The sequence below is a fragment of the Pocillopora verrucosa genome, chromosome 2 (assembly GCF_036669915.1).
Source record: "Pocillopora verrucosa isolate sample1 chromosome 2, ASM3666991v2, whole genome shotgun sequence".
In the NCBI taxonomy this organism is placed as follows: Eukaryota; Metazoa; Cnidaria; class Anthozoa; order Scleractinia; family Pocilloporidae; genus Pocillopora; species Pocillopora verrucosa.
This window is the reverse complement of record NC_089313.1, coordinates 7,560,784-7,585,819: the sequence shown is the minus strand read 5'-3', so window position 1 is coordinate 7,585,819 and position 25,036 is coordinate 7,560,784. Positions and strand designations below refer to the sequence as shown.

At 37.6% G+C, this 25,036-nt stretch overlaps 2 protein-coding genes and 1 pseudogene across 4 annotated transcripts; all 3 read right to left on the bottom strand.

Moving 5' to 3' along the window:
* The window catches only part of LOC136279210 (2-(3-amino-3-carboxypropyl)histidine synthase subunit 1-like), a 490,303-nt pseudogene that overhangs the window by 241,583 nt on the left and 223,684 nt on the right, over positions 1–25,036 (bottom strand).
* On the bottom strand, positions 1,180–8,132 carry LOC131794015 (neuronal acetylcholine receptor subunit alpha-10). Its single transcript, XM_059111522.2, has 5 exons — positions 7,949–8,132; positions 5,101–5,240; positions 4,674–4,718; positions 3,781–3,890; positions 1,180–3,274 (listed from the first exon to the last, which is right to left on the bottom strand). The coding sequence occupies exons 1-5, from the start codon at positions 8,022–8,024 to the stop codon at positions 2,041–2,043; spliced, it is 1,605 nt and encodes a 534-aa protein (XP_058967505.2). The 5' UTR covers positions 8,025–8,132; the 3' UTR covers positions 1,180–2,040.
* On the bottom strand, positions 11,146–24,558 carry LOC131794000 (neuronal acetylcholine receptor subunit alpha-10). Of its 3 annotated transcripts, none has more exons than XM_059111496.2 (7): positions 24,391–24,558; positions 18,589–18,643; positions 18,362–18,455; positions 16,527–16,684; positions 15,491–15,535; positions 14,669–14,778; positions 11,146–13,485 (listed from the first exon to the last, which is right to left on the bottom strand). In XM_059111496.2, the coding sequence occupies exons 3-7, from the start codon at positions 18,429–18,431 to the stop codon at positions 12,252–12,254; spliced, it is 1,617 nt and encodes a 538-aa protein (XP_058967479.2). In that variant the 5' UTR covers positions 18,432–18,455; positions 18,589–18,643; positions 24,391–24,558; the 3' UTR covers positions 11,146–12,251. The 3 variants fall into 3 exon arrangements, with proteins under 3 accessions (XP_058967479.2, XP_058967476.2, XP_058967477.2); XM_059111493.2 differs by lacking the exon at positions 24,391–24,558 and adding an exon at positions 20,909–21,200; XM_059111494.2 differs by lacking the exon at positions 24,391–24,558 and adding an exon at positions 18,990–19,129.

The following is a 25,036-nucleotide window of genomic DNA, read 5'->3' as shown; positions in this document are numbered from 1 at the left end:
TTACAGCCACTGGGATTATGAGCAAAATTTAAAAAGGCTGTGCAACGAACTAACAATGAAACGTACTTCATTTCCCTACAAAGAAGAATTCCATCTCATTTCTTCAAAAGGAAGTGAATATTTGCGGTATTTGATGACACAGCAGACTGAATTATTAATGCTATGTCTTGGACCCTTTTCAGTTTTTTGTTTTTGTTTTGTTTTTCATCCCGGAAGGTATAAGGAGCTCGTGGACGTTATCATTTAAGTCTTTTCCTCTAACTCTCCCCCTCTCGCCCCATTTTAGGGTTGGTGGATACTAAAATAATACCTTTAAGGGGGTTTTAGGATATTGACAGGCATGATTTTGGTTTTTTCAACTGAGTTGATGATGTAACTTGGCCACCGTAAAGAATGTCGAGCGTTAGCCCTTCATCAGAGCGAATGGAGGAATTGTGGGTTGTGTGTGGGTTTCTATGCAGAAAATGGCGCTATGCTATTGGTGGGAACATAGTAATTAGAAAAATAAGAATGAAAAGCGTTCGTTGATACCCTGAGGACTAAGGGTGCCGATTACAGAGACAAATTTTTGTTCAAGTGTTTTACTGAACTGCCGCAAACTGCCATATGCTGTCGATCTAGCGACTGGTTTGGATGCGTCATTGTCATTTTCTTCTACGTCGCGAAGGAGTTTTCTCGGAATCGACCACCAAGTCGTTTTCCTGTTTCACCAATGTATATCGTTTTGCAATAAATCCAAAATTATCGGGTTATACTACCCCAGCGACGCAACACCACAGTCTCCTCAGAAACGTACCCTCTTTGTAGAAAGGCATACACCGAGGAAGCTTGGTAACGGGAGAACCTACCATCGAGATGGTCTTATTACTTCTCTTCATGAAGGCCTCTTCTGTTACTGCTGCGGAGATTTGAGTCGCAAACATTGCTTCTCGTTCAACATGCATACTGTATATTTTCCCTTAGTAAAACAAAAGACGAAAAATGCAAGTTTGTCGCGTAGTTTCTTATAAAAAATATAAAATGCGAAGTGCCTGACATATATTTCAGTTGAAGGGTAATTTTAATTTTTCTCGCCTGAGACCTTTGGAGAGCAAAACACCAAATTTCCAGGAACTTGCAAATCAGCTTTTACAAACAATATACATTTAGCAATAGCATCAGTTTCGTCTCCGCCGGAGTTGACTGAAACAATACTTTTGTATTTGTATTTTTTATTTCCTCCAATTCAACAAACACAACCTTTTGGATAATTACCACAAGAGATTTGCCAATCGATCAACACACACGTCATTGTCAGATGTGGCATGGAGCAAAATTGACCGAAATTTAAATCCTGCCCGAGTGCAGGATACTACACGATACACTGATTGATTTCATGTCCATCCCGACCTCTGAATCACCATAAACTAAAATTCTTCAGTCTTTCATTAAGACCAATTTTCCATTTTAATGATGTATTGTAAGTTGATTGTCAGATACATGAGATATTTTACTTCTCTGCAACGTTTGGTCTCTGTTTTGTGTTCTTCGTACTAATTCCCTTGCTAAGGTGTTGTTTGAAAGACTGCTAAATCTCTCGCCACGAAGCCGAAGTTCATCAAAGTTATCTCGTCGACAAGTGAAGACTAGTATCACAAGTCTCCAAAAATGAGTTCTTAGCGCATCGTACCCTCAATGTAGCGCTAATATTTTCCAGTTAACGGTACAGAAATCTAAACTCAACCACGGAGAAGGTTGTGATGAGCGGGATTAGCCAGCTTTCTACTTGTTACTTAAAGTTTTGTGAGTTCTAAGGCAATGGCTGACTGACTGAGTACTAAGTACGTATTAATCTCAGCAGTTCTTCAGCGATCATTTTCTTTGAATACCTATATTACTACTGTTTTCTTGTCTTTGTCAATTTTTTACTATTACGTCCAGTGGGAATTAACAAATGGCAAGACTTCACAAGAATCCGGGAGAGCTTTGCTGTTTTATCCCAATGGTTCCCCTGTTTCCAGTCTAGACAGTGCTCGAGAGATGACCTCTTTCCATGATTACTCAAGAGCCAAACAATAAAGTCTGCAAGCGAGGGGCTCTCATGAAAATGGCGAAAAAAGTTACAATGCCGGCAATTATTGACACCCATAGCAAGGCTCGATCCAGGACCCTTGCGGCCATGATCCACTCCCACTGACGTAACTGAAGCTCGTTTTCTTCGAGTTCTTCACCATTCTCATCTAGAACTCCAGTGAATGACATGTTACTATCGTCCCAGACTCCCTCGGACGTGGGGCCACTTAATATGAGGCTGTCGTCACCATTATTGAGTCCATTCAAGTTTGTACTCTTGACAGAGTGTGCATATCGCAAGCCGCCATAGTCCAGATTTTTTGATATCATGAACATGCTTTTGAGTTCAGCGACAAGGTGGTCGTCTTGTCTCTCGGGATCATCGGGAAAGGTTTCTCTTGTAATCATTTGGTCATGACTGGCTGTTCCCCTCTGCCTGGCTTCTTGGTTGTCCCTGAATTCCCTCATGCTCGAGAAACGCCGCGTGGACCGTTTATGTTTGGGTTTTGGGCAGCTTTTTTCTACAGTTTTCCTTAGAAAGACGACGCGCGCGGTCCACTCTAGTAACAACTTACGCATCCATCGTGGCATTTTCTTGTTTTTTCGATTTGTAAAATTGAGAACCACAGTTGTCGCCAAGAGTGAAATACTAATTTCAACACTTGTTGCAAAATAATATTGACCAAGGAGCGGGAAATCAAATGAAGGGAAAATGTTTGCTGTTAACTGTTGGAAGACCGTCATAGCAAGCAGTACAGTAATACTCAATCCAATTCTCTCTCCGCATTCTGGAGGAAGAATGAATCCCAGAAATATCATGGTCGAGATGAGAAAGCACGGAATAATCAAATTCACGCAGTACACGAAAAAAACGCGACCTATAACTATAGTAATTGTGACGTCGTCAAACGCACCCGTACTGTAATGCACAACGTTTCTTCTAGGTACGATGTCTATGATATCCCATTCGCCATTGTCCACGTACTGATTCGATTTTCCAGTCATGTTCTGTGGACACAAGGTTATTTGCTGACTGTTAGAAGCCCACGAACCAAACTTGAGTAAACATGTCTGCATGTCAAAAGGGAAGAAGGTGACATCAATGGCACAGACGGTCTTGAAGATGGCAGGACTCATCCAAGAGTTTTGGCCGTTTGCCTGCATGAGAACACTGGTTTGGTATGTCGTTCGCCCACCACCAATGCGGTCATGGAGATCAATGCTAGAAAAAGAAAATCATTGAAATAGTCTCGTTTACATCGAGAAAAAGATTTGTCCCTGGGTGAGTGTGACATGCAGAATATTTGCCATTGGCTCTAAATTTAGCATGGGCATTTGATTATTAAGAAATCTTATCGTCGTAATAAGATCAAGTGAAATGAGTCAGACGACGTTGTCTTGATTTCAAGTTTACCACACTTAAAGGGCAGTTAAGTCATTTTAGGTAATGGATCAATTTTTCAATGACATAAAAAGTTAACGCTGCCTGCTTTCACGGATATCAATTTCTCGTGTATCAAGATTTCAAAACTACTCCTTAGTCTCGCTAACTTCGACATTTTAGGTTGCATGCATATCATATGATTTTCAATCTTGTAGAGTAAATAACTCATTTTCTGCATTGTCCTCCCTAGATTCACCGCCGACCCCAATTTAGGTCATAATCAAACTGCGAATGATTCGGAGGGTCCCCTGCAGCTCTCGCCATGGCGCAGATGCAAGCCTTACTTGTTATAGACCAGAACATCTGGTACCCAGATCTTCTCCGCGTTCGTCTGAATGGATTGAATACCGCCAAACTCAGAAGAATTCCATTCAAGAAACGGGTTGTGCCATTTCTGGAGTGAGGAGAACATAGGATCTTTAGATCTGTTTACAGTTGAAGAGTATCAAACTGGAGACTGGGAACATTCGCCTAAATTATGGTTTTTTTAGCCCTAAGAGAGACTGGATTCTAATTTCTCTCTGCAACATCATCCTTGAATAAAATATAAAGAAGAAAATAAAGGGAATGATCAATTATTCAAGAAGCTCCTGCCTGTCAAACAAATTTCCTTTTCAGCACCATTGGAAATGTAAAGTGAACAGTGAGAAGAAGGTGAATGCTTATCTTAGGGTGCAAAGAGCACACAAATCATTCGCAAGAGCGTAGTAATCACCACGTGGTTTTTAATCAACGTTTTGCAGCCTCGATCAGCGCCAATACTAGCTGGCATCAATCCAAGCTTCTCATTAAATAGGTTAATTTTGGTTTTATCGACTTAGTTGATAATCCATTCGCTCTGACGAAGGGCTGACGCTCAAAACGTAAGCTTTGAAACTTTTTACGGTGGCTTATTTACGCTACCAACTCGGTTGATAATACTGAAATTATCTTGTCTTACTTTCCCACCAACGTAGCACCACAGTTTCTTTAGAAATTTACCCCCTTTAATATTAAACATTTTATTACGTAACACCCCCGTTTGAAAAGACTCTTCAACATTATTGTTTGCCAGGAAAAGTGGTAGAAAGGAAAAACATTCTTCTAACTACATATTTTTATTCCTCAGTAGACTGAAATAGAAAATTTTGGAAAAATTCAGCGTGATGAACCATTTGTTGACAAAGCTAAAAATTACCTGTCGCACCCACCCGTAGACTGTGAATGTTTGTTCCTTTGCATTCTGAAATAACACACAAAAATATGGTTTAAAGAAAAAATACAACTGACAAATAAGAACATACTTTTCTCGTGGTTTTTTTTTTGAACGAAGATTTAAATTATCTTTAATAATTATATCTTTTTCATATTTATTGTCAGTGAGCTTCAAAACTTCAACTCGGCAGATTGCTTAGACGACATCTATCAAAGGTAAGCCAGACCTTTCCGGGTGTCCAACACCAAGGATTAGGGGGAATGGATGGGGATGTGGGGTCAACATGCATTCAAGACCTCCCGATCCATCAGTTGAATCGTCGTCTATCGACCTCCTTTAAAGGCGCGCAAAAATTTTTTGAAAAAAGAAATCTTTAGGAAATGAATGTTTATTTTAGAAGTTCACTTACCACATCTTTGATTGTAATGAGTTCAAAATCAAATTGGACCTTAACCGGAACTGATTCATTCAGTCGCGGTAAGAAATCCTTTTTGTACCCATTAAACAACTTCTCAGAAAGTGTCCTCCTCAAAACGCGTTCCTCATTTTCTAGAAATAAACGGTAATCGTATTCAACATAAATGCTTCGTCTACACTACATACTGTTCTCGTGCATAAAAGATTAATGATAGAGAGAAAATTCAACAATAGACCTTCAGAGGAGGCAGGGTGATCAAATGGTTAAATTGATCTTCAAAGGGACTCAGAATCTTTTCTTCGGCTCAGGATCGTAATATGAGGGGGGGAAGCTTCTTATAAGCTCAACTCATGTTTTCTTGGTTTCTAGGAATTCCTCTAAGAGAGAGTTATACATTAGACATTCGGTTTCTAAGTTGTTAATTATTCCTCCTTGTTTTAAAATCGTAACTCGTAATGGTTAGATCATTAGTAGAAGTGGCACCCAAAACTAAGAATAGCAGGTTACTGTTTGGCTTCTTGCCACCAAAGCGCCGGCTTCCCTCGATTTGCAATAGCGCAAAGTGCAAAGAGTCGTAATGTTTTTTCTGCAAAATGGTGCAGGCGAGAGCATTCATTTGTCAGAGTTTTAATTTTTCAAGTTCTCTGTAAAACTGTACTTGAGGCAATTATTGCCTAAATCTATAGAGATTAGATTGAACATATTTTGGATTAAACGACTAGTTTAAAAATAAATGTAGCCTTTAGACTGGAAGATATGTTAAAAGACGTGGGCGAATCATTAAACATCAATAGTCAATTTGTTTTGAAACGCATTGAAAACATATCTCACGAAAGTTCTAGTTCTAGTTCTCGGAGGTTGTCTTGAATAAACATCGTTTTGTGAACAATAACATTTTTCCACAAGAGATTGGGTTTCTGATAGCAACACACTTGATCATCAGTGAACAAATGGTTGGAAGATTCATCTCACCCGGTTACCAGTGGTGTACCGCCACTTATGAGACATCTCCTGCCTCGTCTGTTTTGCTTGCGAGCCAAGCCCTCGTGTTTGGATTTCTCCCTACGGCAAAGCCACCCAGACGGACACCATCAGCAGCCACTCATGGAAACGTTATTGAAAGCCCTGCATCCCGTAAGGAGTTTGATGTACAGGAAACTGCCAATGGCAGTGTATATGGCTTTGATGAATTTGTCATTTTTTTTGTTTTCTTTTTGCCCCTTTGTGAGCGCCTTAGTAATTCTAATTATAGTCGACTGCTCTAGCAGAAATAAATTATTTCCAATAATCAGTACTTGTGGATTTTGTTGAATTTACACGACAATTCCTCTCTCCTTAAAATTAAAATTGTTCAGATTCACATTGTTTTACAAGTGGTATAAAGGGTACCGACATTTAGAAATATAATTCTACTGTGGAAACAAGTAGTTGCCATAGTTTATAACTAAAATTTGTTCCATTCAATCAACAATATCGAAACCGTAGGGAAAATGACAAACTGTCTGGTTTGAATTATTTTAGTTTACTGCCACTGAAAAAATAGACAATGATCACTAAAATTTCGAAGATATGGGTCCGCGAAATTGCATTTCATGTATTTGGAACTGAGCTCTTTCAAAGCTTCGAAAATAAATGAATCATTTCCGCGTTTAGCTGGCTCTGTTGTTTAATCTAGCTCAGTCTTATTTTTACTTTTATAAAAATCCTTAATGGTAATGCCCGTCAGCGGATTATATGTCTCTTAAAATTACTTGTTGTTAATTTTAAAGTGAATCATCAATTCTAATGTACATATTTGTAGTTAAACTAGCGTACGTTTGCATTATATTCTAGGACGCTGACTCATGATAAACCCTTTAGGCCTAGAGTTACACCTGAATAACTAGTTAATTCCCGACCGTGCGACGAAATGAAAGCGAACAGTGCAAAAATTTTGTACAGAAAATCCTTTGCCGGCCATAAATTCACCGCCGAGTCGTTATTAAAAGGAAAAACGTTGCGGTTTTAGCATTCATTACTTTACTTAATTACAAAACATGAAATTACAGGAAGCTTGAAAATACGCGAAAAAGATTCTGTTACAATGTTTTTTTCTTGTTGCTTTTGTTTCCAATCTAACCTTTTCAACATTTTATTCAAACTTGCAACTAGCTGAACAACTTTTCCAGAAATGGAATCCGCTGGTTAACATTTCTGACATTATGACAAAGAACCCATAGAAACTAATGATTCTTTATTAGTTTCAGAATGAGGACATATTTGCATTTTTCGTAAATTTTGGTTTGCTTGAAAGGTACTTTAAAAGGATCGTAAATATTTGACCCTGTCAAATTTTCATGACACATCCATCTTTTAATTTCATAATGGTTCCATTTTTCCCTTCATAATTTTTTTTTAGCAATGACCAAAAAGAATACCGTTTCAAACAAAGTGTAATATTCCTCAAGGGTCTCCTACAAAAAGTGGACATTAATCGAATGTCAACTGTATATTCATTTTCCTCAAACTTCGATTTGAATTCGTATGCAGACTACTTCCTTGAATACTTTATAGTTTACCGAGCCAAATCATGAAGATTCATTCGTGGCAAGATATAGTTTAAACATGAACAAACCCAGTAATGATGCCCAAAGAAATGTATATCTGATATATTTAACAATAGGTCAACATGACAAAAATTAGCAATGTTCGTCGTTATTATTTTTCCATGAGTTGTGAAGGTAAAGTTCTTTCAATGTTAATATCATATGGGTAAAACTTCACGTCCAATTGTTGGAATCGTTAAGTTGCTTTGCAAACATTGAAAAGTCGTATTTGAGTGAGTTATATGTACACTCACCTTGGTCTTCGCATAGTACCTCGAAAGGAAGAACCGCCACGCACAGCGTGAACGCCACAAAGGCCAAGGAACACATGGAAGAGTCTTTTCTAAACTGCTGTTTGAATTTGTATTTTTGAACTCACTGGAAAACTGCCACCTGAGTTTGCAAATTTCTGAACGGGATTGTCTGACGTTTAATGAATTCCATGTACTCCTATTGTGACAAAGTTGACCGCGGGGTTAACACAATGTCTGGTTACTAATTTTAAAAGCCTTGTGCCGGAAAATAGGTACTTAATATTCACAGGAGATATATGATCCTACAAAAGAATCATTTAGAACATACTGGGCGGAATGGAAGGCATAATGAACTTTAGTGATATCAGGGCAATTTTTTTCCGTCGAAATAGTCATTAATTGTTCACATGGCGAAAATGTGAATTTTGTTTATGCTTGATAAGAATAACAATGCGCTTAATTTTATCAGGACTGTTTCAAGACACGAAATAATAAAAATTCATTTAGATGCTACCTCTCTTCATTTTTTTTATCATTCCAAAGTCTTGGTTTTCATGAATACAAAAAAAAACATTTCTCTTACTTTTACAATGGGCTCTTCATGCCCTTGCCAAGGCTTCTTGAAATACTAATCACATGACGTCGATTTTAATTTTCACCTCTATGAAGAGGCGTTTTACCTTCACCTGCGAGTGCTTAGATATCTTTTAGGACTGAGTGTGTCATCTTTTGTTTTTTTTTTTCTAAAGAAATTGAAATTTAAATGTTTTAAACTAGCAAATTTCTTTTTGGTTCAGTCTGGCTCAGTGGGATGACATGCACGAATCATCTGCTGTCATAAAATGTGTTCAACAGCGGTTTTTTTGTTTCCTCTTTTATCAATACATCAATGCTGTCGAACTAGTCACAAAAATTACACCATTACTCAATTTATACGAACTCTAACGGCGGAAGAAGCTGTTCTACTGCTAAAGTAAACTAAATCACTCAAAAGCGTGACATATGGCCATTTTTGAATGAAATTTTATAGTAGTTAAAAACTTTTTGAAGAAACTCTTTCACTGCCCAGCTTTGTAGCTGATCAGATGACATAACTGTCAATGCTAGATATCTTATACGCTTCTTAAAAGCCCTTCGTCGCTTCTCTCTTTTTCGGTGCATAAATTACACGATGTACCCTGTAGAATCTTTCTTCATGTTTTTAATAACAGTTTCGTGAAGAATTGAAGATTCAACTAACTTTATGGCAAGTTTATTACCTTCATATGATAATTCACCGTTGCGAAGTAACTAGAAGGGATTATGGAATGATTTAGTTTACTCTGGCAACATGACGCACGTCAGTAAAGACCAGTTTAAAGTACTTTCGAACAGAGAAACTTGAATGATTTCAAAGAGCTACATTAAAATAAAATATCTAGCAATGGTTTTCCTCGTGAATCTGTTTGGATGGATAATCTTAATCCGATGCAATGGTGTGGTGGTTTTGAAGTCATTTGAATTTTCGCTTTTTACAATCAACTAACCAAGGTTTATCATTAATACTTTATCACCTCTGTAGGTTTAATTACTTACATTTGGTGCGGTTTAATCGAGACAATATCCCGCTGAGTTATAATAAAGCAAGCGGAACTTCAGCTCGGATAATCTTAAAACAAATCAAATGTTTTTCTTGCCATCCTTTCGTTTTTCTCAAGTCGTTTGCTTTTGTCCGATTAGATAAACAGACAATGTTTTATAGCGACGTTTATTTGTGCATGCGCGTATACCTACTCCCCTTTAGTAAATAAAACATCGTCTGCATGCGAATGTCTGGTGGCTGTTTTTCATCCAACAAGACAATGCATATTCAATGCTTTTTGATAACATTAAGAGCGTTTGGTGTGATGCAAAATTCCGGAAAGATTCTCCAGTAGCACATGAAAAACACGGCGGACAACTTGGAAAAGCAAGAATGAAGCCTCACCGCTTCGTGACTTTTGCCGGAGCTGTAGGTAACGAGGGCGTGCGTCATTACAAGACTTTTAAGTCATCCTCACACCACGATTACTTTAAAGCACATTTGCACAAGTAAACTACTAACACTTGGAGGTGATAAATCATGAACAGTGACACACGACGTGATAGTGTGAGACTGAGATAGCAAAACGTTTCACATCTTGAATAATGCGGCTCCAATCAAAGTATGGTGAATTTAAAAGAAAAGATGTACCGAAGAAAGAGACCAGCCGAGCGTGGATTGACAAAACTAAGCTACGTTCACGTCGCCTGAAGCAAGATCACTAATGGCAAAAAGGGCTCAAGTAATTGATTAAATAAAGTTGGCATTAAAAAACTTTTAACTGGCTCTTTTTTTTACGTTTCACGGTGGATAAACACAAAGAAAAAAGTTTTCCCGAAAATATTGATGTGATGTATCGGGTATTTTAAAGTCACGGAATGCATACCAAGGCGACAACACTATTAAAAAAGAGAAAAGGAAAGCAACCACTAACTTAGCAGTCATAGACAGCACTTTCAGCCCGATTAAACCTCCATTATTAGCCCCCTTTTCTATGCAGGAGCCCGAAGTCATCGAGTTGCAAAATGTGCAAAATAAAAGCACACGAAGCAGAGCTACGTGTTTCACCGATGTACTTCACATATGACGCCTTCTGTGATATATTACTGAACGAATGTAACACAATATGAGAATTTTTTGTGATATAAAAGGATCAGCTGAGCAACTATGTCGTTCTAGGGGAAGTAGGGATGATCGGCACTAACAAAAACTATCCCATCTGCACAGTCGCGCATGTTCAGCAAAGGATTGCCGCAGCGGCAAAATGAGTGCACATGCTTGTAACTCGCGAGAAATTTATGCGAGCAAAGGAATGGGAACTGCAATATTTTCAAGCACTATCGAGGCAAAATGGCTGCATTTTTTTAAAATTCGTATTGCATGTTCTCATTTCGCGGATAAGTCCAAATCAAAAGAGATAAGGTTACATTTTTCAGGGAAGTTTTTGTCAAACCTCCTCCGTCACATTCTCACTCAACAAAAAAAAGGACTGAGTTAGCAGGTGTGAATTTAGTGACTGAAGTTGAGCAGCCGTAACATATATCGTAGCACTTGTTATCGCTTTAGTGCTTCTTGTCATCGCCTCCTCAGTAGGCAAAATTCCCTGGAGAAGAGTTTTTTTTGTCTCGGCGGAAAACCCGCTTCAGCTCATGAAACATAGGATCTATTTTTTTTTTGTATTATTGCGGGCAAATTATTGTCCATGATGACGCTATCTATGCGTCTGTCTTCCTCTAGATCTAAGTACGAACCAAAAAAATTCGTTTATAATTCAGCTCATTATATAAAAGCAACTATTTTTGCTCTCAGTAGATCATATCAGGAGATTGAAAGCATTACAGGCATTATGCAACTATTACATTCAGTATGATATTTTGATAGATGTTTGTAAATCTTGTTGGATACTACCATATAACTAAAAATGTTGCTTAAATTTTCATCAACGCTTTTTTACCTATTTGCCATTCTTCTTGATGGTCTCGCCTAGTCAAATCTTTATAGCATTGTGCTTGCGCAGTTTTTCCATACTTTAAGGCTTCATTGTGCAAGTACAGTCTTAACAAAGTAAAGTCACTATTTAGTTCGCTTATTGGCCAAAATTTGGGTCAAGTTCGCCACAGCAGCCCAAATTCGATACAAACTGATTAAGTAAGACTATGTAAAGTACGGGGGTGGGAGATGGTCTCATGGGGTGAGGCTTTTACGGCTAACGGTTAATATCTTTCCAAAGAAGTCATCAGATAACTTTTTTAAGGTTATATTTTTTTTACGACGAACGGTTAAACTTTGTCAATTCTTATGGTTAACGGCTGAATTTTTTGGCCGGTTTACCGCTGACGGTTAACCGTATTGATACCCTCCTACAGGGGGTGCGCAAAAAGACTCACTTTGTCGAAATGTTGACGCTTGCCGCATTTACCACGCCTTGTTTGGTAACCTTTCCCAAAAACTCGCTACCAAGCATTTACTTGACTAATTGTCCCGACGCCAGCAGTCCGTGAGAACAGTCTTTCAGGGTGATCAGTATACAGCTATTCTATTTCCATAAGATTTGAACGTATTGCCCATATTATTGGGGCTAGCAGTCATGATACTAGGATTCTTTGCCTTAATTTGGGCAGGTAACACATCCACCTGGCCGCGAGACCACTTTTACTCTATGCCTAAGTCAAAACAGATCTAACGTTTATTTTAATCGTACTGGCTAAAGCGCATGTCATTTACGAAGCCGTTGAATGAGTTCTATTCGTCGACCAACGGTTCAGGGTTATCGATTGATAGCATCTTAAAATCAGACCATAACTTCGGTGCGCGCAAAAATATCGCAGCAACTGTTACTATACCACAAATTACTGCTATCACAAGGAAGAACCGATCCAGAATCCTTGCGACAAGAGTCCACTCCCAGTGACGTATGGCCAACTCGTCTTCGCTTAAGGCTTCATTGTCATCCATGTAAGGACGTGCTTCCTCCTTTTTCTTGAGCTGATCGTCCAGCGTTTCATTAGAGCTCTTGAAAGGATATTTGTTTACACCATAATTGAGCTGGATTCCAAGATTTTCCATTTCTGCACCTAAGGACTCAGTATTGGAAGGACCACAGTAAATGGTGTCACCAAATGTTACGTTAAATCCCTGGTTGTGCTGGTCTTTCATTTCCTCTTGTTTCTTTTTGAAGGATCTTTTGCAAACGTCGTTAATAATGCTTTGCTGTTTTCGTCTTCGGCTTCTTCTGCTGGATTTTCGTCGCTGGATTTTTCTTTTCTCCGGAGTATCCCTCAGGAACACTATGGTTGCCATCCACTCTATGACAAGTGTTCTCATCCATCTTGGCATCCTACGATTCGTCCGGTGATAAAAGTTCAAAATCGTCGTGGTCACCACAACCGAGGCACCGATCTCCAAGATGATAGCAAAGTAATACTGACCCAGGATAGGAAAGTCATAAGATGGCATGATCTCTGAGGTAAGTTGCTGGAACACAGTCATTGCCAACAACACGGTAATGCTTAAACCGATCCGTTCTCCCGATTCAGGTGGCAAAATAAAACCAAGAAAAATCATGGAGGAAATTAGACAGCAGGGAACAATGTAATTAATGAAATAGTCCATACTCTCCCTACCCATTTCGATCGTCACCGTAATGTCAACGAAGGGCTCTTCACAACATTGGTAGTGCTCTATGTTTCGCTTCATCTTCACTTTATAAATTTCCCATTCTCCATTTTCTTGGTAATGCTTGGTTGGAAATGTCAAATTTTTTATGGGGGTTATGTCAAAGGTAGTGGCGTCGTGCATCCAGGAACCGAACTTGAGTTTACATGTTTGATTATCAAATGGAAAATACGTTACTTTTACTCTGCAAAGGACGTTGAATATCATTGGGTTGAACCACACGTTGGTGCCATTGAAGAAGAGGGTGATACCGCTCCGATAGCTAGTCCTTCCACCGCCAAAGTGATCTTGCTCGTCTTTGCTACAAGGAAATAAACAGAAAAATTGTTAAGGCAGCGTAGGAAAACAGCTTGTGTTATCATCATTTCTATTAATCTTAACGTTCCTTTCATGTTCCCTTCCAATGTCTTTTTCCAAAAACTGTGGTGAAAAAAAAAAAAAAGATCATCGTGCTTGTCCAAGAAATATGGTGGGGCCAATATTAATCTTATCCAATTTACGCCTGTACTGGTACTAATCAGGTGCGTCATTTCATCGATTCACAATACATTTTGCGGTAGTTGAAGGCAATTTAAAAGCAAAACTTGGAAATATAATGGATAGATAGAGAATCTCTTGAGTATGGAACAATGTAATATATGATGTGTAGAACCGAGTCGTTCCTTTCGAGGTCACAATTCGCATCCTCGAGCGACGGCCTTCGTGCACGCTTGTAGCTATGTTTTTTTCCCTCCGATAAATTTTTCTAGTTTCTCCAAATGAAAGGCGATGACTTGTACACCAAACATAAAAATCATAGATCACCTCGTTCGTTTAACAGCAAAATACCATTGTACCTGTTTATCTCGTCTATTGATCGAAAAACAATACCGTGCTCTTGGAAAAGGCGCACGCGTGCGCCTGATTATGTGATTTTTTATGCGCATTACGGATGCGAATGAGGAATTACTTGAAGAACTATTCTGTTCAGTTGATGACAAAATAATCAGAATTTTGATATCAATTCCACGTCCAGTCATCTACAAAATATATTATACTTTGGCTAAATATGCTAAAAGCTCAAAAACGAGCCCAATAACCCGAATATTCTCAGAAAAAAATAACAATCAAACTTTAATTCTTAGAAGGTTTTATAATGGATAGATCCATCAACTTAAGGACCAGTCATTTTTTACCGCCTGAAGGGGGAGGAGGGTGGAGGAGTTTTTTTTGGAGGGGGTCACATGGTTTTCAGGGGAAACGGAGGGGTGTCAGTCTATGTCAAATCATCCACTGAATACATGGGGAGGGAGGGGGGAATATAAAATAGACAGATAGGGGGATCAAGTAAATTTTATCGTGACTTAACCCCACCTTCCTCAAGCGACAAATGGTAACCGATCCTTAAATAAGAGATGACTGTTATAGCGGCCACTGTCCTGTTACCAGGTCCTGCATCTTACAAATTGAGCAAACCTGATCTCACCACATGATTAACAACTTACTTGTTATAAAGAAGAATATCCGGGACCCAGACCCTCTTTGGCTCCACAAAAATTCTGTCTATTCCGTCAAATTCAGACTTGTTCCACCGCAAGGAAGGGTTCTCCCATTTCTTAAGAACACAAAAAAGCCACATTTTGTTCATCATTTATGAGTTCATTAAATTCACCTTGAAACTCATAACTTAATTTCCGAAATGGAACCACGCTCATGTGATTTCATACAAACATCTCAAAAATGACGAACAGCATTTTAATTTTAATAATAAAAAAAAACCGCCCGTCTACTGAAATTTTTACTTCCTTACCAAAACTAGATCCTTTTGAAAAGTATCTTACTTTTTCAGCAATGCAGTCGGTATCTTTATGCTTCTCTATCTGAATTATTTTCAAGTCAGTATAGACAGTATTTCTGTTCGTTTACTAAATCAATCAGATGCAAACTTAAAATCACTCTCAGTTTAGTGAGGAATTTCAGTTTTTACGTGCTTAAATCCGTTAATATTAAAGCTAGCAGCGAATGCAAATAGGGCGTTTTACAATAGGGTTTCGTAAAACCAATAGAAACGGCCGAACAGAAGAAAGGAAATACCTTTCAAAGTAAAAACAACCAAACTGCCCAAAGCGCGGGAAAACGCGGGAAACCAAGTCACGATTGGTTTCATTTATGCATCTATTTGGTCTAGATGGCGGCGCGAGTTTTCTAGACCAATCACACACTGACGTAAAGCGAAACCAACGCAATCTCGAATTATTTTTGACACTCAATTGAAAATAGCTCTGTTAGCCGATTCAAAATTACTCGAGGCTTTAAATAAAACTGACCTGTCTAACCCAACCATACACTGTCATTGATTGCTCTTTAGCGTTCTGTAGAGGAACAAGAAAATATCAGAGAGATATGTCACAAAGTTTTATCAATAGCGGCAGCAGTTTTAAGCACAAGTATAAAGGAGAGGAACGTCTTTTTGTCGAAGGCAGAGGGGGCGAGGTCACTCAGCGAGAGGTTACGTGACTTCGTGCGACTTTATGACTTGCACTCCCACCACATTTTTCATAATTTAAGATTTTCCAACCTTAGTCCCTTCTCCTCTTTGGATTGTTTTTTATCTTAGCAAACCAAAATTTTTAACTTAACTCACTTAGTAGGAAGCTATGAAGGTCCCAGAAAAATGGTTTGTGTCAAAGCCTCAGTTAGTTCCTTTATCATGTAAATTCTTTCATTCCCGCGATCTAAGTATCAATAGGTTATTTCCAAAAGATCTTAAGGCTAGCGCTCTTTTTTAAAACGAGGCCTGGTCTTCGGCCATTCGTATGAAAATGATTGCAAATTGCACTTAAATGAAAATTCATAATCATATGAAATGATAAGCTCCAGGACTCGCTTTGGAAACGAGGCTAAGGGAAATTCGGAAATGGCCTTTTCTCCCAACAGATAGCAATATGTTTCCCTAGAATTTGATATCAAAGTAGGCTTTATCTCCTGGTTGATATTTTCCTTTTTTTAATTACTTTTCAGCTTTAAATCAGGCATGGATATTAAAAGGAGAAACTACTTATTGATTGCTCCTAGGAGTGAAAGGTCAAAAGGAACCCCTTAAACCCCTGGAGTGATTAGCAGCTAATTTCTCCTTACCATATCACCCCTGAGTTACGCATTAAGGTCACGAGAATGAACGAAACGATCACCAAGTAAAGAAGCTCTTGATTATTAAACAAATTCTCACTGTCAGCACCGAAGGAGGTTTGTAGAGAACAGTATGGAGAATAGGCATAATGATGTTAAGGGTTCACCGAAATTAATGGTCCTCTTGTTGTCCTTGATCAAAACCCTATTCACACAAATAAAAGATACACTTACCACTTCAACAATTTTGATGAGCTCGAGTGCAAACTGGACGTTAATGGTAGTAGAGAGGTTATGCCGCGGCAAAAGGTCGACGCTGTAATAGCTCTCATTAAAAAGCCGTTTGTGAAGTCTCTTTTCGGCACTGAGTCTTGCATCACTTGCCGCAATACCTAAGATAAATAGATTAAAGACCACGTTAAGCCCAAAAGTTGTAGTAGAAACTTATGCCGGCCGACATTCATCAGAAGCTACTTATCTGTTCAACTTTAACTGAACATTCCAGTAGTTTTATGATGGAAAAGCTTGGCAACCTGCGATGGATTACTTCCAAAATCAAGTTATCCCAAAGCTTTTAAACAAAACTATTACAAAAATGTTACCCATAATTCATAGGGCGCTTTTAAGTTCGTCAGACTTTCGCCAATACAGACTTTACCCAATTATGGGTACAATTTATTACATATTTTTGGAAAAAACCACGATTTTCGTGGTTGTGTTGTTATTAAAGCAAGATGTGGGGCCCCACTCAGTTTTATCAACGTTGTCACATGCCCACACTCCTGGCCGCTGAGTTAGCAACTGAAGCTACTACATGGATCGTTTTAACGATGGAGCGATGAAATTATGAAATTGAAGATGGTTTACATAGACCTCTATCATGAGGGTAAATCTTTTTTTATAACCTTTTAATGGGCCCTCTTAGCTTTAATTACTAATCAGCTTCTTAGATTCCTTAACAACAAGCTTCCCAAAACACTTCCTTGAAAACAAAGAATTTTAAAGGCATGTAGCTAGTTTGCATACACACGATACAACAACTATCATATCCATAATTTTTGAAAGAGGTCTATTGCTGAGGAAAAACAGCCCTGCGTGTGTGGGATTCAAAAAGAGGCCGCTGTTCGCATCAACCCCTACATCTCTGTATTTCCGCCTTGAAGATAGAGCCCACTTTTTATGCAATTAATGATTAAAAGAGGTGGACACCAAAGACGCCATTTATGGAAATCGTCAGTGTTACATTCTAGTTGAAAAAAATATACATTTTATCCCATATCCTGGAGGTACAGTTTGAAATTTAACGCAAAAGAAGTTTCTATTGTTAATGCCTTGTCAGAGGGTGCAGTATCTGCAGTATTACCTTGAGTTTTCAGGTACCATGCTATAAACTTGTGCACGAAATGATACAGTTTGCATACTCTTTATGTTCTCTTATGGCAGGATGTAACTAACAGAAAACCTTCAGTATGCAGCACAGTTGGTCGAAGCGCGAAATATAGGTATCTGAACTTATTATCTCTTTTTTAAGTAACAGTAGAAATATACGGACCCAAGGAAACGGTTGTATCATGAAAAATAATTGAAAAACTGGAAAAGAGATTTGTCCTTGCTTTATCGTATGGTTCTTTGAATGGTTTTGATATCGAATTTTACCGTTCCAGTTTTATTTTGGGTTTCTCTGCCTTAAGACTTCCTTAAAACGATATGATGAGAATTAATGAAAAAAACAGGAAATAAACACCCACCATATCATTCTAAACTGACAAAAAAACCCACACAAAGGAAGACACGACACAGGCGGGGTCAGCTGCAGAAGTTTATGTACTGAAATTTTTGACATTTTTCCTTGGTTGAATTATGCCATTTCCTAATATTTCGTTTGTTCTCATCATATTTTAGTTATTCGTTTATTGAGTTCGGACAACCTGTGCTTCTCGCGGTGGTAATTGTTGGCACGTCTTAAATCAGATTTCAAGCCTCTTTGTAACTTAAGCCTGCACCGTGCTCTCATTTAGTAAGTGAGAGTCTGGCGATAGTTACTGCGATTTGTTATGGTGTTTCCTTACCTTTTGATAAAGTAAATCCCAGCAATACGTCAACCAGGAATATAAGCTTTCTCTTCCTTGAGGGAGACATCTTCGTCCATTATTTACAGTCCATCTGTCAAGATTTGCGCAATTATTTATTGGAATCTGCTTATATTTATGGAAAACTTACGCTTTTTTCAAATTAAGGGAATGTTTAATTATTGATAAGCCAAAGTTGAATAATTTATTCTTATTCCGAAAGTTACCTCATTTAAATTCTTGGATAAATATTTTTTCCTTAACTTCATTCGTCAGCTTCAGCTAAAAAAGGAACAGAATTAACCAGACAATTGAATGGCGATATAAAGTCAATTTTTTAAAAAGTGTCGTGTGGTTTCGTTACATTTATTATCTAGAAACACGAATAGCATATCTTTTAAATAGAATCCCAAGTTTTAAGTATGCTTGAATTGTTATCCAATTTTTTGGTATTTATAAACAAAGCACGCCACAGTTTATTCCAAAAATTCAATATTCTACCATACGCGGCGTTTCTTGATTATATCTTCCAGTCTCCTTCAGTAAAATAAGCGTTACCTGGAAATAAGACCGCCCAAGTATCTTGATCAGATGCTCTGTACACTATCTATAAATGATTTCCTCTTACCCAAAGTAGTCAGTCGTGGAAGTCAGTTTTAAACATATCCCGCAAAAGACATTATTGCCTCATTTAGAAATATCTTCCCAAAACGCTTAAAATTTTCGCGTATTTTGAGCTCGGGCTTCTTATGCTAAAGCCAGCTGTTTTGAGAACATCTCTAATTCGAAATTCATGAATAACTGAAGCTCTCCTGGATAAAACGCCGATGCCTTTGATTGGCTCATCTGTAAAACATTCGCCGATTAACGACTCAGCGCTTGGATGATATCTACTGGGCGGATTTTTATTTGTTGTCACTTTGAGAGGGCACTGTTTAGTTTTCGCGAAAACTAAAGAAAAAAAAATTTTGAATTATTTAGTGTTGATTTAACTTTCCTATTCAAAAGAAATTCAAAAGGCTGCCATGGTTCAGGTGAAGTTTGATCTTTCACAAGGCGATCTGCTTTCAAATAAAAGCACTCGTAGTGAAATATGGCAGTTTACTCAAATTAATATTTGACGTCTTCCGCTGTTCATGTTGATGAAGCGGGTTACATGAATTGATGAGTTTTCGCTTATTCTGCATCTGTTTATCGACATTTGTTGCAAAACAAACACAGCGATCTCGGTCTCCTTTAATTTATTTACCGCGTTTACTTAAGAGTTGTTTTGGATTTATTCGACATAAAAGCTCACCACTCCTCTGCAAACAACTGTCTCTTGCGTAACGGTTGCCAAGCAACGACTCCCAAAATGTGGCTATCTTAAATTCAACTCAACTCAGCTTATGTTACAAAAATATTCAAAAGTTAGGGAGTCGCATAATTATAAAAAATTGTAACTATAAGCAGAGTAAAGACAACCACAAAGAAATTCGTTTTGTGTATCAGGCAGCCTACTGAGATCTTACAAATTGTACTTTTACAGCAGGCAATGTTACGTCACATGTTGGGCAAAAATAGCAATAAAAATTAAAGCCGTTTTTTTAGGCAAAGTCGTTTGAGATACGAGATCGTTAAAAAAGTTCTGATTTCTTAACAGTAGCTGCACTAAGCTGTTCGCTCTTGATTCATTTTAGAAACGAAATATCGTTATTTGCAGAATTTTAACTCAACGAGGCAGATGCTCTATTTAAATTTTTCATCGCGGGAGTTAAGATGGCGAACTTATTTCTGTTCGGCAGTGGGTATATCCTCACTACAATATCGCGTGAGAACATTTCCAAGTTCAAAAATCTTCATTTTGTCGCCATTTACAAGTAATTTCTAACGAGGCAAAGTGGATATTAGATAACAAGTTTGGCCATCTGTTTAGTCGAGAATTTTGTAATATTCGCGCTTTAAAAACAAAACAAAAATCGTAAAAAACACTTTAAAAATTACACTTTTGTATTCCCGTCGTTTCAGGCTTTCGAAAAGTTACTGGTCTATTTAGAGCAGGCCCTTAGAATCATGCTGAAAACTTGAGTGATAACACACAAACTTTTTTTCAAATTGTGTATAAAATTAATACTACTCGGGTAAGTCGAGATGTGTACACTGCATCTATAAGAAAAAATATTATAAAACGCTACCACAAGCAAGCTATTGAAAGAAGGAATGAATTCTGAATTTTTTTTCCGAATAGCTTTTCCGCGATCAAAGAGCGCATATGATAGAATCGTAATCGTACATCTAAACGTTTTAAGGGGAGGATGTTTCAAGCCACCCTAAAGTAAAAGGAACTAATTAGAAAAAAAAGAGGCGTTCTTAGTAGTTCGTAGAAGCATTCTATGGAAAGTCAACGTTCACAGAGTCATCGCATCAGATCAATAAAATCATTTGACAGTACTCGCGAATGTTAAAACGAAAGAGTTATTGTTCTTTCAGAATATATCACTAAACGATGCTTATGTACGTGACAAAAGGATTAGGTTAACACCTAACTTTTCACAGAGCAAAACTTACCTGAAGCGTATTACGAAAATACCATCATTCCTTTGAGATAAAGAATTGTTTCAGTTGTTTTTTTTCCTGACACGGAGATTCAGAAGTGGTTTGTTCAAACATGAATTGAGTCGAGTTACCCTCCGGCTTTGTGTGATCAAAATCAAATTATTCAAACTGATCTTTGTGTTTTAGAGCTCTACGTAAATACAAATATTCGTCAAGGCGTAGACAGCTGGAACTTGGGTGGAAAACGGTCTGGAGGAGGTTTTCTGATCAATGGAAAAGACGCTTTAGTTAATGGCCGTCTGCAGATGGCAAATAGCACGTCTTTAAAATGAACATATCATGAAGGCGTTTTACATTTGACAGCTTCTTATTCATTATGTCGTAGCATCTCACAGCGAGAAGCCAAGTGGTCGAAATTTGCTTTTATTCTGTGCAACCTGAACTCAATGTTACTTTCCATTTTTCATCACGACTGTCTGCCGTCGATTGCATTACCTACTTTCTACAATTTACTCTATAAGTCACTACTTTAAACAAAGAAAAATCAGGATTTAAAGCTAAATTTAGTATCATGCAAAGCCACTAGACAATATCTGTCAGAGATAGAGAGGCAAATGACAAATTCGAACAATAATGCATTATTTGTTATCTTTCAATGACAAGAGGAAGATGTGAATAAATGAATGTTTTTCCGCCCCGCGATTCATTTTGATTCGTAGGATATTCAAGGCAGACTTATCTTACCGATCGCTCATATCGATATCGAAAAAAAGCTACGCATTGCATTGAATTTAAGTGCATTAAGCTTCGACACCTGCACTTATTGAGACGACTTACTCAAAACTACGAACAGTTCAGTGTCAAATCTAGCCCATTTTAGTTAATAAATATCAGATTATTAAAAGACGTCATTTGAATTTTCTTTCAAGGAATTGGATAATTGCAACGAGAGTTTTAGCATTGAAGGGTACTAGAAGGTTCATTGACCAATAAGATTTAACAGTCTGATTTTAAAAGGCTTCCTTTTATATGTCTCCAACCAAGAAAGAATATTTATAAATCTACTGCTCCAACTAATTTGCTGGTTTTGGTTAACAAGACAGGCAAACTTTAATGAAGTTCGTACAATGAATAGCAGGGCCCAGGCCAAGACGACGACGTAAACAAGGACCGAAAAATAGCGCAGCACGTGCATTTCAAAACTTTTTCGATTTCTAAGCCGTCCTCTGCTAAACCACAACGTGAAATCACCAAAATTTGCATGGTATACGAACGGAAACCCCGACGGTAAATTTTTTAAGTTTCCATTTTGAACTTAACGCTGCTCACATGCGTTAAGCTGGTGTTGAGGTGAGGCAACTTAAGAGATGGTAAACACGTCCAGCCATTTGTGAAATTCTAACTAAAAATAAGAATTCATTTTTTTCGATCGATGTCTTGGATGGCGCTGCCGTCTTGACTGCTTAAGGTCCCTAGTGTCAGAACTGACTGTTGTATGCTGTCGTAATGGAGAACAGAAAAGCCTGGGATATTCCCAGTATTTCACAAGGTTGATATCATATCATTTAGGGAATTTAAGTCAAGTTAACAAATAGATTGCAAGTTGCCGCGCGTCCGTTCAGTGACAGATCACAAATGACGTCAAAATGTGGTCGGAACAAGAGTGGCACTCAAGGCGCCGGCGCGCAAATGTGTTCCTACCACGTTTTTCAGTGATCTGTTTCTGTACATGCCCATAGCGGCATGTACAATCAATCGAAATGCGTGTAGGATTCAGCTTATCATATCATACATCACGGTCTTTTAGTCATTCTCTCACTCACAAAGTTATGTCACATAACGTTTTTTTTTCAAATAATATTTATATCGCTTAATCTAAAGTAAAAATACTACGTAGTCTTCGATCGACCGATAGGTATGTTTAGATGACATGATATAAACACAGGTAAGACGTTTAAGATTTGCGTGCATAACGCTCTCTAGTCTTTCATCTCCCTTGTGTTTAGCGAAGGCTATGTTAACTCTTTACCTCCTAAAAAGTTGCAAGCATCTAATTTCTCTATAAATTATCACTCCTGAATCACGCATCCCGGGAATGCTGTAGTTTTGCGTCGACACGTTCTGTGACTAGTCAATAAATTCGCGTCACTCTTTCAACCAATCAAATGTAAAACTTTAACCACAATTTCTTTTAGTTGCCTTGCAACAGCGGTAGCATGAAATTTTCATCAACAATACAGTTTTGGTATAACCGTGAAGTCATTCAGTTATTATCTACATTACTACAAGAAAACTGTAAAGAAAGAAAAATCTAGGACTAAACCCGCAGTTAAGATCTCTACGGTTGCTCCAACTAGACAATAACTTCATGTCGAACGTTAGTCGATTCCACTTTTAATTGGTTGATTACCGTGTTCTGTGTGTCAATACAAGTCTTGGGAATTGCAAATAGTTTTAATTGCCGCTTCTAGTTATTTCGAAGCAGACATACCGAAAAATTATCTTCTTTCTAAAGTGCTGGCGCAATTCATTTAGTTTTTCATCCGCCTCTGATGAAGGAGTCTAAACAAACTCCGCACCCTGAGGTGATTTTAGCTGTTATTGATATGTTTTGGATGGTTGCTGGTTTCAATTGACAGGTCAAATTATTTGCTGAAAGGTACGGCTCATAATGGCATATCGAAAAAAAATATATAGACCTTCGGTTATGACAAAAGGAATTAACACATGTACTTGAAATGAGTAAAAAAAATTGTGGTCTTGTGTCCAAACTGGTACCACCGCTGTTTTTTTCTTCCTCTCTTGTTCAATTTTGATGCCTGTTTTCCAAAAAAACTCCCACACTTCTCACAAAATTTTTTTTTTTATTGCGGCAAAGGCACTAATATAAACATAAATGCTTGAATATACGTTTGTGCTTCGTTGTAAATTTTTTCGTCCATCAAAGCTTCTCGCTTGAAATTATCTTCACAGGGAAATAGAGATTCTCCGCTAGATTGTAAAAGTTAACTCAGGAGGAATTCGGGATCCAACAGGACATTCATTTTATTCGTCACACTTGAAATTGATGATCAAAAAAAAAATGAAAACATTTTTTCTCTTTTCTAGATAGCCTAAATACTGCACCCTTTGAAATTGTAAGCTTGGCGATGCAAGAAATAGAAAAGCTAAGTCCCCTTTATGTAATCCATTTACCCACAATACACGTAGTTTACGCAGGCACGAATCATTCGCTGTGTCACAAGTTTCCTTGACACAAAACAAAAACAGACAACAAACGAGTCTCTCGTTCAATATTACCCTTTCTCTATTTTATGTAATTCCTATATTTAAATGTATATTTTATGAATATATTTTTTGTCCTCTTGTATGACCAACATATTACATAAAGAATGTAAGTTGTGTTGTATCATTTTTTTATTTTGATAAGCATAAAGTACAGGTCCGTCGACAACCCTTAAATAAGCTCTTCTAGTTAATGATTCAATACGTACCTTATAAATGAAGTTTTAAGATCCTAGCGAGACAGAAACCAACAGATCCCTAAGCAGATTCAGTATTCAGCATTCACCTTCGGTTAACTTTGCAAATTTTGAATGATAACCGTGCCTACATTTGCCAATTTTCGATTAAAAGTACGAAAAGAAATGGAATGGCTAGAAAAAAACAGACTTTTAATTACCAAAACCTTAAATTAGGAGTTATTTTTTTGTACTTTTAATATCAGCCATGACTAATTAAAATAACTCTTAAGATTATTGACTTAATAGAAGTACATTTGGGTTAACCTACGGAAATTAAAAAAGGTGACTCTTTCTGACTTCGATTGGCGCGCTAGGGTTTGCAAAATTCATGCGATAAATATGTCATTTTGAAACCACAAAGCGAAATGTATTTAACGTAAAATTCATGTCGTAGGCTTCAAAAACATTTCGTTTTAAAGCCGCTTGTTTTTTAATGTTATGAATCGAGTGAATTAATCATTTTTGTTTCAAGCTGCGCTGTCTCTTGCTGTCAAGCAACCATTATAACTCAAACCAAGCTAAAGAATGTTTTCCGACAAATTCAATATGTATGTCTTCCCAATGCATAGTAATTAATTTTTTAAAATTTGCTGCTTTCTGATTATTTTTTGTTATT